This window comes from Capsicum annuum, chromosome 6 (assembly GCF_002878395.1).
Source record: "Capsicum annuum cultivar UCD-10X-F1 chromosome 6, UCD10Xv1.1, whole genome shotgun sequence".
In the NCBI taxonomy this organism is placed as follows: domain Eukaryota; kingdom Viridiplantae; phylum Streptophyta; class Magnoliopsida; order Solanales; family Solanaceae; genus Capsicum; species Capsicum annuum.
The window spans coordinates 121,685,919-121,702,812 of record NC_061116.1 but is presented as its reverse complement, the minus strand read 5'-3'; the positions used below and the strand labels follow the sequence as shown (position 1 = coordinate 121,702,812).

The following is a 16,894-nucleotide window of genomic DNA, read 5'->3' as shown; positions in this document are numbered from 1 at the left end:
TATTCAAACAAGCCAGAAAATTTACTTACTAACTTCGCTTCCAGGATCTAGTACAAGGGGATCCCCTCCAAAATTTCATTGATTACTACATCATAGTTTGAGGACATGACTCTAGATAAGAAGGTGTGGAAATCGCGGATTAGGGTAGAAGGTTAATGCGTGTGTGGGTTATAGCTAGTAATTAGGGAGCTCTGGTGTAGCCGGCTTAGTAAGCTTATGACTGTGCTCACTAGTAGGAGCCATTAGTGTATGCTACGACCTTTTATTATTTCTTATTTACTGTTTTTTACTTTCGTATTGCTCTTATTTTCATTACTCTCTTAGCTCTATTTGTATTATCTCGGTTATGCCATCCATTCTGCTTCAAGTATTACTATGACCGTGTTAACTATTCTTGATCTTGAGCGGGGAGTCTATCGGAAACAGCCTCTCTATTTTTTCGAAAGTAGCGGTATGAACTGCATACATTTTACCCTCTCCAGATCTCAGTTGATGGAAATTCACTGGATTTGTTGTTGTTGTAAACAGTCTGCCTACTGATGAAATCTCTAGAAGATTTGGTTTCTTTGGACTATCTATGTGTCCAAGATGTAAATCCCCCAAAATCTGAATAGGCTGAGCATGTTTTCCTAAGCAATTTATGTATCAACTGCTTTGATATTGTTTGGGGATTCTTATGGTTTCGAAGTTGCTTCTGAAACGAGGCGAACATTCAATTGATGGTTATCAAAACCCTAAAACAATGGCAATTCTTCTTCATCTTCCCTGTTTAATTTGTTGTGAAATTAGAAAGCAAAGAAGTACAAATTTACAATTTCCGTCTTTTTTTTTTGCCCCTGGTGTCCCAGCCAGCTTACACACCCACCTCAACTAATTTACGGGATTTCTGCCACTTACCACCAACATGTATCCGATAATCATGTCCACCAAGACTAGAACAGATGAGAAAAAATCACCTAGTGTTTCTCCGTTGGGAATTGAACCTGAAACCTCATGCTGTTCAACCCGTCTTCATTCAACCACTAGGCTACACCCTTGGTGCAATTTCCATCTATATGTATTGCTTTACTCAATGGGAACAATTAATCCAAACTGTGGAAGGATGTTACGCTTTGTTAAAGGATATCAAAAGGATAAACGACTACATTGGATACCTGAAACATGGCAACAGAGGAAATCCAGGCTTAGCATGTGGAAGAGGTTGCTTAAGAAATCAAATGGATGCCTTAATCGCACGCTTCAGTTCCTTTGGTATCTGCACAAACCACCTGGCAGAAGCAATGGCTATTTTGGTTGGTTTGAAGTAGTACACTGGACAATGGATGGAAGGAAACTGAAGTTGAATCTGACTCCTTAATCCCAATCAATGCAATAAACACACAAATTTGAACACCTTTGGCAGATTGTTCAATTGATGGAACAAATTATGAAAGCTAAAACAGGAAGATAATTTCAGTTCCGACACTAATAGAGAAGCAAATTGCACTGCAGACTTCAGCTTGAGCTCACGGCAACCCTCACCAGAATGGCGACATTTAAGTTTTTTTATATGATTACAAATATTAATAATATAATGTTTTCCTCTCGGAATCAGTATTACTAAGCGATAGTCTGATAATGACAAATTGAGGGGGACCGCCGGGGGGGGGGGGTTCTAGAGTGAGAAAATTTAAGGAAAAAAATAAAAGAGCAGGAATGACGAAATCAATTGATTACGTCACGCAACATCCAGAGCATGTTTTGCATAAAGAAGTAGCCGTCGAACTTGTGTGTCGCTGCTATTAATTTCATATCATTCTCTTAAAAACAATATGTGAGATTTGGAGTTCTCTGAAACTAGATGCAGGTAGAAGACAAGTCCACTCTTATCATTGCTCTTGATCAAACCAGGACTAGACTACCAGCCACATTAGATATCCGATGATGGCTTAACCTTCTCTTTCAAGAATTGCAATATGTGCTCATGTTTCCAGTTATCAATTCTGCAAGATGTACTGAATACGTTAGATAACCAGAATAAAGACTTGGCAGTTATTGAACATGCCTGCAAAGGAATGATGCAATGCACAACTCATTTTTGTCCAAAAAAAAAAAAAATTAGTGCTGAACTCCATGAATTGCAGCTCCTTGTACTAAGGCTTCACAAGGGTACTAATTAGACTGATCCAAAGATCTATGAAATCGTTTAGCATGTGGCACACTCATGACTCATGACCCGAAAGTTGATTCTTGGTGACAACGAAATGACTGTCTTCCTGTATGCTGAATATAGATATGTTTCCCGAGAATCGACTAGGAAGACATGAAAGAGGAGGATTCAAATGTATCAGGCCACAACAGTTCTGATGGCTTATACTGAACATGTGCATTGTAGAGGCATTATAGAAACACAAGTAGTGCCCACATACAAAACACAAAGGAAAGAAGGGAAAAAAAGAGAGAAGAAGATGACCTAATGGTTTCCTTGTGCTCTCCATGATCATCCAACATGATCAACTTTGGTGGAGAATTAAATGCATATTGAACTTTTACAAAAGGGAATTGGTCCTTCTCTTCTTCAATGAACCCGACGACTTCAGGATAGAAAACTAGCTTTCTCATGCAGACTTCCAAAACTGCTCCAGAATAAACAACCTGTATTCACATTTAGAGTAGATTGAAATTTAGAAGTACCATTTCGAAGTAAAGGCATCATGTTGATCAATCGGCAAAGAAGTACCATGTTTTGTCATAGATGCGACGGCTCATACGTTAGTCTGGCGTTTCAGGAGGTTAATGATTTACTCTACCCATTAGTTGATTGTTATGAGATAGCAATGTCATGTACTTATGCAACAGGTGTAGATTGTGTTGAATCTTTAAGAATAACCATCCCCCAAGTACAAGAAAAGGATGGAAAAAGAAAGAAAGGAACAACGCCCGTGACTTAGGTGTATGGGTAAGTATGCAACACATAATGTGTGGGTTAGACAAATCTCATGGGTTACCCTCCCACAAGTAGGCTTGTTATCCACAAATTTTCAAACCATGCTCCATTGGCCCTAGTGAATTCTCAGTTATTCAAAAAAGAGAAAGAAAGAAAAGAAAGCTTAATTAATCTCGTAACTCTACAATGTTTTTCAAAATATTGGGCAACACTATAGACCAGAAAACCGGAGGAGACTCTTTATAACTTTATGTTCAACCTAAATTAAAGATGCTAAAAATGACCTCTAGCAGAAGAAATATCTCAGTCGCATCTGTACCTTACTCATGGCATCATCAGAGTCTTCTGTGCAACAGCTCAAACATTCAGACACCAACTCTGTAGACAACATATATTAATACTATTTAGCAACATATAATTATACTTGTCAATATGCATATGAAAATTAAATTAGGAAAAAAAAAAACAGAAAGACAAGGAGAGAAGAACATTTCATTTGTTCATTATTAACTCCTAATAATCCACAAAAAAGGGAAGAACCAATGAAAAGGCAATAGCTCCTGCATCCAATATGGAGCATGGCTTCTAAGAACATATCGGTCAAATTTTCTGCATTAGTGCCATTGTTTCCACAACACTATTCTTTTTTTCCTTCTCACATGATAAGTTGTTTTCTCTAATTATGTATGGTCCAATTTCTTAATAAATCACAATGATTAGTCAAATTTAGTACTACTTGTTAGGATAACTACTAGTTAAGAGATATACACTATAGGTGATAAATGTTACGTTCCTTCTCTGTTTAGGACTCTTGTATTATACTTGTATTTAACCTCATAGTAACATGCGTATTGAATAGATACAGAGAGAAAGAATTGATCTCTCCAATCCTTTCATGGTATCAGAGAGCAACAAATCGCTTCCCTCAACAATGACAAACCCATCGATCCCCACTTCCATAACCTCATCTCAAAACATGAAGACAGGTTTTACAAATAACTTCACCCACTCAAATCTGATAAAACTAGACAGGAATAACTATGTCCTGTGGCGATCACAAATTCTTCCAGCCTTACGGGGTCATGATTTGGAAGGATACATTGAAGGAACTCATGATTGTCCATCCAAATTTGTTGCTAACAGTTCATCAGAAGGAAAATCTTCTGCAGAAATAACTGTTATCCGGCCTACACTGCTTGGAGAAAACAGGATCACTACTATTGAGTTGGCTTCTTTCGTCTCTCACAGAAAGTGTTCTAGGGCAAGTCGTCGGATGTGCTACAACCAAGGAGGTATGGCACACTTTAGAGACCATGTTTGCATCTCAATCCAAAGCGAGATTGATGCAGTTACGTCTTCAACTTCAGACAACTAAGAAAGGTACATTATCTACGACTGATTATCTACAAAAGATGAAATCCATAGCCGATAACTTGGTTGCTGCTCTCAGCCCATCAATAATGAAGATCTTATACTTCATATTCTTGGAGGGCAGGGACCAGATTATGATGCACTAGTTGTATCTGTGACCTCCAGGCCAGAAAACATAATGCTCAATGACTTACATGGACTGTTGTTGAGCCATGAGACTCGACTCGAAAATCTTACAATTGTGGGACAAGGCTTTGGACAAGCAAACTATATGGCAAGAAATTCTATTGGGAATCCTAATGGCAATCCTAACTTCAAAGGAGAAGTTGGATACAGAAGATACTCCAATTCAAACAACTCTGGTGGAGGAAGATCTAGCCGAGGTCGTGGTCGCGGAGGCAGAAATGGAAATAGAGATCATGGACATAATTCAAATGGCTCTTCGCCATGTCAAGTCTGCAACAAATTTGGACATATTGCTCTAAACTGCTATCACCGTTTTGATCATGCCTATCAATCTGCTTCCAAAACCCACATGGCAGCCTACTTAGCTCAACTGAATGTTGTAGGTGATCCTGCATAGTAACCTGATTCGGGTGCCACCAATCATGATAGCATCCAGGCTGGCCCACTTGCATTAAGATTGACGGGCTTCAATGTGAATCAAGAAGATGCTTATGATGGAAGAAAAGCCCAAGAATGAGTCCAAAATTATGGAGAAGCATGGGCAAAGTGATACACATTTCATGATTCAATTTCAAGTCTAAATGCAGAAGATTGGGCCAATAGGGTTTTGATTAAAATCAGAAACTTTTGCTTACCTAGTTTAAAGTTTCCTAGTTTAAAAGTTTCCTAGTTTAAAGTTTCCTAGATTTATTTATTTTCATAAAATGTGAAAACTCTCTCCTTCATACCGTTTTCTCTCGCCTAACGTCTTTCTCTCTACATCCGGCAAACGTCTTTCTCTCTCTCCGGTGAAGCAGACGCCGGAGTAAGAACATCGCCGGCGACAGGTAAGTACAATACCTTCTCGCTCTCCCTTCGTCTCACCCTCTCTCCCTCTCCCTCCTTCCCTAAAGCTGGTTCACTCTCTCGCCGGCGTGTGGGTTATCGTTTCCACTCCGGCGACGGGATAGAATCGAAGCGAATAAAAAAAAAACAGATCTGACACTCAGACTAGATCTGACCCGGCAACTTTCCGGCAACGTTATTCCGGCAGCCAATTTCCATCCCGGTGACTTCTAACCTCGAAACTTTATTTTAACGCACTCTCTTGCATCACGCCTTTTTATATTATCTCCACTGTTTAAATTTTGTGTGGGTTATTTTGCTACGGGTTGCCTAGTTATTTCTAGGCTGTCTAGTTATCTTCACTGATTATTTCTAGTATTTGTTCTTGAAATTTTGTTGCATTGTGTGCTTTGCGTTTGCCTTTTATAGTTATTGCTGTTTTTAGCCTTCTCTGTGCTTTTCGTGAGTGGTGGCTTGGGTGGCTAATGGTGGAGTAGGGTCATGTCCTAGGGGGTTGGGGGTGGGGTCGGGGTTTGGGGTTGGGTTAGGTTGGAGATGCGGAGTGCGAAGTATTAAAGGAAGGGATAAGAGAGATGATAGGTTGAGGGTAGGGTCGTGAAACATAGGGACCCTTCACGGTAAGTCGATAGAACTGGTAAAGATTCTTAGGAAGAGAAGGATCAATATGCGTGTGTCCCGGAGACCAAGTGGGTAGGTTCTAAGGCTAGGGATGTAGATGGGTACAAGTTGTGGTACTCTGGTAGTGAGAGGCGTAGGAAAAACGTCTGTATCTTAGTGGATGAAGAGCTTTGGGGGCAGGTAGTGCAGGTTAAAAGGGTTAGTGATGGGGTGATGTCTATCAAATTAATTGTTGGGGGGTCTTCTGTGAACATCTCTAGTGCGTACGCGCCTCAGGTGGGCCTGGACGAGGAGGAGAAGAAGAGATTTTGGGAGGTTTTGGACAAGGTGGTAAGAGGCGTGCCTAGTGCAGAGATGATTTTCATAAGAGGGGATTTTAATGGGCACATCGGGTCTCTGCCGATGGGTTATGATGATGTGCATGGAGGTTTCGGGTTCGAGGATAGGAATGTTGAGGGAGCTGCTCTTTAAGATTTTGCGAGGGCCTTTGGGTTAGTGGTAGTGAATTCCAGTTTTCCGAAAGAGGAGCATCTGGTTACATTTCGTAGTACGCTAGCCAAGACTCAAATTGACTTTTTCCTACTTAGGAAGGGGGATAGAGCAATGTGTAAGGATTGTAAGGTTATCCCGAGTGAGAATCTTGCGACCCAGCATAGACTTCTAGTGATGGACTTGGGTATCAAGGGCAAGAAGAGACGGGGTGGGGAGGGCCGTCCTAGAGTTAGATGGGGTTGACTGACTCCAGCTAGTGCCCTGGAGATAGGGGCGAAGTTAGAAGGGATGGGGGTTTGGGAGCATAGCGGGGACGTGGATAGTATGTGGGATAGGGCTGCGAGATGCATCAAAGAGTCGGCTAGAGAGGTGTTGGGTGTCTCGAGGGGCTGGTCAGGCTCGTATCAAGGGGATTGGTGGTGGAATGAAGATGTTAAGAAGAAGGTGGAGATGAAGAAGGCGGCTTATGTTAAGTTGGTGGAGAGTAAGAATGAAGAGAAAAAGCGAGTTAGTAGGGAGGAGTATAAGTTAGCTAAGAAGGAGGCTAAGTTAGCAGTTACAGATGCTAAGACAACAACTTTTGAGAGCTTGTATAAGGGGTTAGAGGAGAAAGACGGGGAAAAATAGTTGTTTAGGCTTGCCAAGGCTAGGGAGCGGAAGGGTCGGGATCTGGATCAAGTGAACTATTGGTGGCAGAGTATTGGTGGAGGACGCCCTCATTAAAAAAAGATGGCAGTCATATTTTCATAAGCTCTTGAATGACGAGGGGGACAGAGGTCTTGTGCTAGGGGAGTTGGAGTACACCAGGAAGTGTCATGATTTCGGTTATTGTCGGCGTTTTAAAGTAGAGGAGGTCAGTGAGGCTATTCGCAAGATGCGAAGGGGCAGGGCGACGGGGCCCGATGAGATTCCGGTGGATTTTTGAAAGTTTTCTAGCGTGGCTGGGGTGAGGTGGCGACCAACCTGTTTAACAATATTTTCAAGTCCGCGAAGATGCCTGAGGCGTGGAGATGGAGCACGATGATTCCATTATATAAGAACAAGGGTGATATTCAGAGTTGCAACAACTACCGGGGTATTAAGTTGTTGAGTCACACGATGAAAATTTGGGAGAGAGTGGTGAAGCGAAGGTTGAGAAATATTGTGTCTATTTCGGAGAATCAATTTGGATTTATGCCTGGTCGCTCGACGACTGAGGCAATTCACCTATTGCGGAAACTGGTAGAGCAGTATAGAGAGAGGAAGAGGGATCTTCACATAGTGTTTATTGACTTGGAAAAGGCGCATGACAAGGTCCCTAGAGAGGTTCTTTGGAGATGCTTGGAGGCGAGGGGGTTCCTGTGGCGTACATTAGAGCGATTAAGGATATGTATGAGGAGGCGAGGACTCGAGTAAGGACGGTAGGAGGAGATTCTGAGCACTTCCCGGTCTTGACAAGGTTGCATCAGGGATCAGCTCTTAGTCCGTTCTTATTTGCCGTGGTGATGGATGTGTTGACGCGGAGTATACAAGGCCAGGTGCCTTGGTGTATGCTTTTTGCGGATGATGTAGTTTTGATTGATGAGTCGCGGCAAGGTGTTAATGATAAGCTTGAGGTTTGGAGACAAAAGCTGGAGTCTAAAGGTTTCAGATTGAGTAGGACCAAGACGGATTATTTGGAGTGCAAGTTTAGTGACTCGAGGCAAGAGGAGGAGGTGGTGGTGAAGTTGGACTCTCAGGCAGTTTGCAAGAGGGATAATTTTAAGTATCTTGGGTCTATGATTCAGGGAAATGGAGAGATTGATGAGAATGTCTCGCACCGTATTGGGGCAGGTTGGATGAAATGGAGGCTCGCTTCAGGGATTTTATGCAATAAGAAGGTGCCTCTCAAGCTTAAAGGCAAAATTCTATAGAGTTGCAGTCCGGCCGGCTATGTTGTATGAAGCGGAGTGTTGGCCAGTTAAGACTTCCCATATCCAAAAGTTGAAGGTGGCGAAAATGAGGATGTTGCATTAGATGTGTGGTCTTACAAGGGCTGACAGGATTAGGAATGAGATTATTCAGGAGAAGGTGGGAGTGGTATCGGTGGATGAAAAAATGCGGGAAGTGAGGTTGAGATGGTTTGGTCATGTGATGAGGAGGGGCACCCCGTGCCCCAGTTCATAGGTGTGAGAGACTAGCGTTAGATGGTTTCAAGCGGGGTAGGGGTAGACTGAAGAAATACTAGAGAGAAGTGATTAGGTGTGACATGGAGCACTTACATCTCACTGAGGACATGACCCTGGATAGGAAGATTTGGAGGAAAAATACTAGGATAGAGGGATAAGGTGAGGGATGAATCATAGTCCGTAGTTAGGAGGGTTCTGGTGTTTTTTCTTTGGTAATGTACATTATTTTTGTGAATGTTGTATCTATGTTAGTTTTATCATGTTTCATACTTTGAATATTTTTGTATATTGTCCTGTGTCTTGAGCCGGGGGTCTATCGGAAACAGCCTCTCTACTTCTTTAGAGGTAGTGGTATGGACTGCGTACATTCTACCCTCCCCAGACCCCACTAGGTGGGAATATACTGGGTTTGTTGTTGTTGTAGTATTTATTTTCATAAAAGTAGAATTCGAATCCCTAGCTATTTGGGGTAGCTTTTTCCTAGTCCTTGTTAGATTTGATAAAGGTAGATCTCAATCCCATGCTTTTTGGGATAGGGTTTTTTTTCCTATATATAGGGATGGATTTTGTTATTTTCAAGGAGACAATATTATTATTAATTGAGAGTTTCTCTTATTTACACCTTTGTATGTGGTTACTTGGGATTTATCTTCCAACCCTATAAGAACGATTCTTTAGGAGGCAAGATTAATTCTTAATTTGATATCTTTGGTTTCTATTAAAGCTAATTAAAGAAGGTGATTAGTCTTATACTAATTGATGTCCTTAGTTTCTTTGAAATAGGGGTCTAGATCACTTTTGATCTAAGTTCTTGAATTGACTCTATTAGTATCATAATTAGTCTTAATCCGTTAATTTTGAATACTAAGATCAATTAGGGTTCTTAGCACTTAACCTCGAAATTGGTGATTTTATTCTCCAATTTTGCCTATCTTTAATTTCTTGCCTTTAATCTTAGTATTTTCGCTTCCGCATTATTTTCTTGTTTATTAACGTAACCCGATTCTTATCAAATCATCTTACTAATGATCTCAATAACCTGACTCTTAAAGGCGACTACACCGGAACATATCAGATTCTTGTTGGTAATGAAGCAGGTTTGAATCTCTCTTATTGGTGAATCGAAATTGATGACTTCTTCTAAAGCCTTGCATCTTAAAAATATTTTATATGTGCCTAAGATCACTAAGAGTTTATTAAGTGTGGCTCAATTTACTGCTAACAATATTGTTTATTTTGAATTTCACCCTCATGGTTGTGTTGTGAAGGATCGGGCAACGGGGAAGGTACTATTGCAAGGGAGACTTGAAAATGGTCTCTACATACTTTTATCCTCTGGAAGATCTCATTGGCGTTCTTCAAATAAAGCACAAGCACTTCTTGTGTCTAAATCTTCTTTTGATGTTTGGCATAATCGTTTAGAACATCCTTCATCTAAAATTGTTTAGAGCGTTGTTAAAATGCTCCATTTACCACTTCAAATCAATAAAAGTTCTAGTATTTGTTCTTCTTGTCAACAAGGCAAAAGCCATAAACAACCTTTTCCTGTTTCGTCTTCCTTGTCCTTGTTTCCTTTAGACTTAGTTCATTCTGATGGGGTCCTGCTCCTTATTTAGCAAGCAATAAATTTCGTTATTATGTAGTCTTTGTTGATGATTGTACAAAATTCACTTGGTATTATCCCATGTCGACTAAAGGCGAAGTTTACTCTATTTACTTGCATTTTAAATTACAAGTTGAAAATTACTTTGAACGCAAAATAAAAGTAATTCAATCAGATTGGGGTGGCGAATATCAAAAGTGTTCTAAATTTTTTGAACAAGTTGATATAGTCCACACATATCTTGTGCCCGTACTCATGAACAAAATGGTTCTGCTGAACGCAAACATCGCCATATTGTTGAGACTGGTCTTACCTTGTTAGCTCATGCTTCGTTACCTCTACATTTTTTGGATGAAGCTTTCTCTACTGCCGTATATCTCATTAATCGTATGCCTTGTCCTGTCCTTCAGAATCTTTCTCCTTTTGAGAAGTTATATAACAAAGTCACTGATTATAGTTTCTTAAAAGCATTTGGTTCTGCTTGTTATCCATACTTGAGACCCTATAACTCAAATAAGCTTGCTTTGAGATCGTCTCAATGTGTCTTTTTAGGATATAGTCCAAACCACAAAGGCTATAAGTGTCTGCATATTCCCACTAGCCGTGTGTATATTTCTCGCCATGTAGTATTTGATGAGTTAAAAGTTCCTTTTTACAATGCACCATGAAAATGCACCAGTGATATCATCTCCGTCCCATAGCACTTCTACATTACATGTGGTTGCCCCGTGCACTTCCATGACTAATTTTTCACCTCTGGGTTCATCGTCTTTCGGTGTTTCTACAAACACGTCCTTGCTGCCATCTACTGCTCCTACTTGTTCCAGTAGCCCAGTTTTACCAGTGTCTTCTCCAGCTTCCTCTTCCTCACTGCCTGCTCTAAATCTCACAGTTAATTTGCCTCCATTACCAACCACGGTGTCGCATTCGATTCCCAATCCGTCTTCGCAGTCCAAAGGTACCGCCTCTTCTTTTGTTCCTCACCATATGCTTACTCGTTATAAAGCCAAGAACTCTCAGCCTAATGCAAATATGTCTACCAAGTATCCGCTCCTTACTTCCAATTTACCTTCCGAGCCATTTGTTTCACTCAAGCCAATAGAGATATTCACTGGAGAAAAGCTATGCAAGAGGAATACAATGCTCTCATTCAGAATGGTACCTGGACTCTAGTGCCTGCATCTAATGCAACTAACATTGTTGGCAGTAAATGGGTTTTGAAACTTAAACTCAACCCGAATGGTTTTATTGAGCGATATAAGGCCCGTTTAGTTGCAAAAGGGTTCAATCAAGAAGCTCGGATTGATTATCATGACACGTTTAGTCCAGTGGTAAAACCCACAACTATACGAGTGGTGTTAACTTTGGCCTTGTCTAATGGTTGGTCTTTACGCCAACTTGATGTTAAAAATGCCTTTTTACATAGTGAATTGCGAAAGGAAGTTTATATGATACAACATTCTGGTTTTGTTGATCCTCGGTATCCCACACATGTTTGTCGCCTTCATAAAGCTCTACATGGTTTCAAGCAGGCTCCCAGGGCTTGGTTCGACAAATTACGTTCGGTCTTATTGCGCTTCGGTTTCATTTCGTCCAAGTCAGATACTTCTCTGTTTATTCATAATTCTCATGGAAATTTCACTTTAATTTTGGTATGACGACTTGATCATTACAGGAAATTCCCAGGTTTTTATCAATGATCTTATTTGTCAGCTTTCAGCTAGCTTTGCTTTAAAGGACTTGGGCATGCTCCATTACTTTCTAGGAGTTGAAGTTAATTACACTAGTTCGGGTTTGATTCTCTCCCAGTCTTAAGTATATTCGTGACCTCCTCCAACGTGCTAACATGGAAGGGGCCAAGCCAATATCAACACCTATGGTAGGTGGTTTGCAACTCTCTAAACATGGCAGTGAGCCCTCTCTGATCCCGCTTTGTATCGTAACCTTGCTGGAGCACTTCAGTACATTTGTATTACTCTCCCAGATGCGTCATTCTGTGTTAACTTTGTCAGTTTATGCATGCTACGACACTAGCTCATTTTCAAGTTATGAAGCGTGTGTTGTGCTATCTGAAGGGTACTATGCTTCATGGCTTGCATCTCCAGTTCTCTTCCAAGCTCATCCTTAATGGATTTACTAATGCGGATTGGGATGGCTGGCTGGATGATAGAAGGTCTACACATGGAATTGTATTTTCCTTGGTCCTAATCTGGTTTCTTGGTCCTCGAAGAAGCAACGAGTTGTTGCTCGTTCCAGTACTGAATCTGAATATAGAGGTTTGGCTGTTGCGACTGCTGAGGTTACATGGATTCAACAACTTCTCCAAGAATTACGTGTCCCTTTGCTTGCTGCTCCGAAATTATGGTGTGATAATATATTAGCTATATATATTACTGTTAATCCTATTTTTCATGCTCGTACGAAGCATAGACTGCGTACACTCTACCCTCCCCAGACCCCACTATGTGGGAATATACTGGGTTTGTTGTTGTTGTTGTACGAAGCATATTGAGTTAGATTTTCACTTCGTCAGAGAGAAAGTTGCTTCAAAGGATCTTGAAGTTGGTTACATTAGCTCTTTAGATCAAGTGGCTGATACGTTAACAAAAAGTTTGTCTGTTCGAGGGTTTTTTTTTTCCTGCGCGACAAGCTTACTGTGGTCAATCCACAGCTGCACATGAAGGGGGGTGTTAGGATAACTACTAGTTAAGAGATATACACTATAGGTGATAAATGTTACGTTCCTTCTCTCTTTAGGACTTGTATTATACTTGTATTTAACCTCATTGTAACATGTGTATTGAATATATACAGAGAGAAAGAATTGATCTCTCCAATCCTTTCACTACTATCATATCATTCTTAATATACAGGACATGGCAGTGAAAGGTTAAATAAGTTCAAACATTTCTAATCACAATCAGACACGCCTGAGATACACGGCTCTTTACATATCCATATAATCCTCTCATATTACGCAACTAAAGTTTCAGCAAGTAATGCATCCCAATTCTTCTAGAGGTCTCAGCATTGGCATAGAAATTAAGAAAACCTTTTTGCAGTATAAGGATGAGGGCAAAGATACCAAGCTAGCAAATGTGAAGGACTTGGACCACCTAGGAGATTGCATCTATTATAACAAAATAAAACAGGTATTTATGTATTTACAAAGCCAAAGGGTTGCATATTTGCAGCAAAATATTGTGAATTTGTAACACCAGAGATAAGCTAATAAGCTGCTATTTCCACTACCTTCCAAATCATTTTTGCCAGCGTATGCTTTTCTATTTCAGTTTAGTACTCATATAGTCTTCCCCTTAACATTTCAAACTCTATTGAAATCCCACCAACTGGATACATGGTGTAGCAATCCTTCAACGCTTCAATACATAGAGAAATCATAATTGGTTTGTTATAAGCCCATAAGAATAGTTTTTATGTAGAGGTCTAGCATTAATTCAGGCTCTAGATTAGGACTCCTGATATTGGTCAATTGTTGTTTCTTTCCCAGATTAGAACTAGTTAAACAAGTTCGAACAGAGCTATGATTTAAAGCAAGTATCAAGCATTTAGTTACCTAGAGAAAAAACAACAAGCTTAGTTATCCACAGAGAATAAATCTTGTCTTGGATGATTTATAGCAAATAGCACTTCTGGTGCCCAGAAGAAAGCTGATTAAGCAGGACTTTGGAAAATATTGACAACGAACAGAAGTAACACACTGTGTTGTAGTGTTCCACTCCCTGAAAGTGTTTCGGTCAGACTAGGGTATAAATCCTTTTAAGACTGGCCACTTCCCAAGGTTCAAGAGCAATCCCAAACGTGTCAACTTGTGGATGGAAGTTTTGAGTAAAGTCATTGAAGTCAGGAGGCCAACCCCCAAGTTTTTTTCTAATGGATCCTCAATTACATTAAAGTTCCCCCTACTAGCCACGGGAAGTTAATGAAAGTCGATAGGTCCTTCTCATTTTTTTTTTGTTTTGGACTCCAGAATTATTTGTCGATATTTCTGTTTAAATCTCCTTGGTACTAGATTTTCTTTAGGAAAAATTACAGGAATAAATTGTTATTCCTTTCCTCTACAGAGAAACCTAGTCTGCAGAAATAGAATCGCCCAGAAAGAAAATTGAGAAGAACAACTTTGAGAGAATGAGAATGTTTTTTTTTTTCTGCATTTGATAATTCACACAAAGGGCCACTTTTATAGGCCAATTTGCTAGGGTTGTTACGAAAGGAACAGTTACAGGAATTAACTTGTAGTTATAGAAATTAAACCACTTTGTTACAAAATTCATTCCAGAGCAGTTGCAGACTGCTAGAAAAAGGTCAGAAAACTATAGCCAGGCTAAAAAGGGGCGCCACATGACACCGGCACGCATCACGAGCCAAGCCGGCTGAACAGGGTGGCGACGCGCATGTGATTCAATTCAACAAGCATGGTTCGCCCCTAATGGTTCTTTCTTAACTCAGGATAAACTTTGAGTAGGAAGTTCCATTTAGCCAATAGATGCTGCATGTGCTTGTACAACTCAGAATCTATCAATCATTTGTTTCTTCATTGCACTGTTGCCACAGACCTTTGGAACATGTTCTTTTCTCTTTTTGATCTTTTCTCTTTTTGACTAACTTCGGCCATGCCAGGCTCTTTGAGAGAGGCTTTTGTGTGTTGGAGCTTCTGGAAAGTTGAGAAGTCCATCAAAAAGATCTGGTCTTTGGTTCCTGCTTGTATTTTGTTTCTTCATTGCACTGCTTGTATTTTGTGGCTTTTGTGTGTTGGAACTGCTGGATAGAGAGGAACAAAAGGTGTCTTGATGGCATCCCAAATCACATCCCTTCGCTTGAGGTTGAAAGATATAATGCCGAGCTTCTAAATATAATAATTTACTAAGTATTGCACCCAAGGGCGTGACCTAAAGGTCAATGAAGGGTTCAAATCCCAGAAGAGACAAAAATACTAGGTGATTCTTTCCATCTATCCTAGACTTATCTAGTATCTATTGCTGGTGGGAAGGTGGCAAGTATCACGTGGAATTAGTCCGGTGTAAAGCTGGCCCGACACCACGGTTATCAAAAAAATTAGTAGCTATTTATTTTTCTAAAACTATCTCGATAGAGAGAGAGAGATTGCAGAAGAAGAATCAACATAAACAACAGAACAAACCTTTAACAACAATTCATAAATAAATTCACCAAAAAGAAAAAGAAAACGCTAAGTATATACATGTATGAGCAAAGATGTATATAGACAGAGAAAAAAAAGATGTCCAGTTTAGAAAGAACCTTGATCTTTGACATACTCAGCAAGAGTTCTACAATCGGAGCATAAAGCTAGACCCGTAAATCCCAGATTTTCACACTCTTTTGTGCTCAATTGCTCAGCTTTTGCCCCTAAAACTCCAACAAATAAGCACACCAATGCTACCTCCATTACACCCATTTCTCTCTCTCTCTTCTTCCCACACTGCGTTTGCGGTCTGTATATATCAAATCAGAGGAAGGTTTGACCCGAACCGCAGTTAACGGGTCGGTTCCTTTTGACTTGACTCATCCGTCTTCAGATTTCTTTTTTTTTTTTTTAAATCTTTTCCCATTTTTTTTCATTTTTCTCAAACATTTTTTTTCTATCACTTTTGTGTTCTCAATCTTGTGTGTGTTTTATTCTCTCTTTTTTCTTTTTTTAACCTTTTGTTATGAAATAACTAAAGAACAAAGAAAAAGAGTAGAGAGAAAAGAGAGTTATTGTTATTTCTGTTGATAAATGATTTACAATGAAGGAAAATCATTTATTTATAGGGGAAAACTAACCTTGGGATTTGTAACTTTTCCATAAATAGACATACACAATATATGTTAAAGTAGGTATTCACTATATATAATAAAGTAAACATTCACTATATATGGTACATTTATAATACTCCCCGTTGAATGTCTAATTAATATATAATACGCATATATGTTGCCTCATTAAAAACCTTATAAGGAAAATTCAGTGGGATAAAACCTTATAAGAGAAAAAGAGTACAACGCATATTAACTCCACCTAATGAGATCATCCTTGAACATTTGCATCCCGATCTTGTGCACTATCTTCTTGAAAATTGCAGTTGGAAGAGACTTGGTGAATAAATCAACCACATTGCCACTTAAACGAATTTGTTGCATGTTAATATCACCATTCTTTTGTAGCTCATGTATGTAGAAAAGCTTTGATGAAATGTGCTTCGTTCTATCTCCTTTTATGGATCCTCCCTTAAGTTGTGTTATGCATGTTGCATTATCTTCATATAAGAATGTGGGTATATTATCACATTTCAAACAATATTTTTCTCGAATGAGATGTAACATGCCTCAACCATACACATTCTCGGCTTGTTTCATGAATAACTATTATCTCAGCTAGTTTCATGAAGTGGCTATGATAGACTGCTTTGTATATCTCCAAGATATTACAGTACTACCACATATAAACATATAGCCTATTTGAGATCGAGTTTTATATAGGTCAGATAAGTACCCAACATCAACATGACTGATAAGTACCCAACATCAACATGACTAATAAGATCGGGACTGCAAACTTGCTAACAAATTAACTAAAAAAGGCTATATCAGGCCTTATAGTATTTGCAAGATACATTAATACATCAATTGCACTAAGATATGGTACTTCATAACTAAGGAGTTCCTCATTCTTTTCTTGAGGTC

At 39.6% G+C, this 16,894-nt stretch overlaps 1 protein-coding gene across 1 annotated transcript; it reads right to left on the bottom strand.

Moving 5' to 3' along the window:
- Window positions 1-1,499: 1,499 nt before the first annotated feature.
- LOC107873174 (selenoprotein F) lies at window positions 1,500-15,836 on the bottom strand. The gene is made up of 4 exons (XM_016719924.2): window positions 15,470-15,836; window positions 3,246-3,304; window positions 2,453-2,634; window positions 1,500-1,982 (listed from the first exon to the last, which is right to left on the bottom strand). The coding sequence occupies exons 1-4, from the start codon at window positions 15,624-15,626 to the stop codon at window positions 1,910-1,912; spliced, it is 471 nt and encodes a 156-aa protein (XP_016575410.1). The 5' UTR covers window positions 15,627-15,836; the 3' UTR covers window positions 1,500-1,909.
- Between the last annotated feature and the right edge of the window lie 1,058 nt (window positions 15,837-16,894).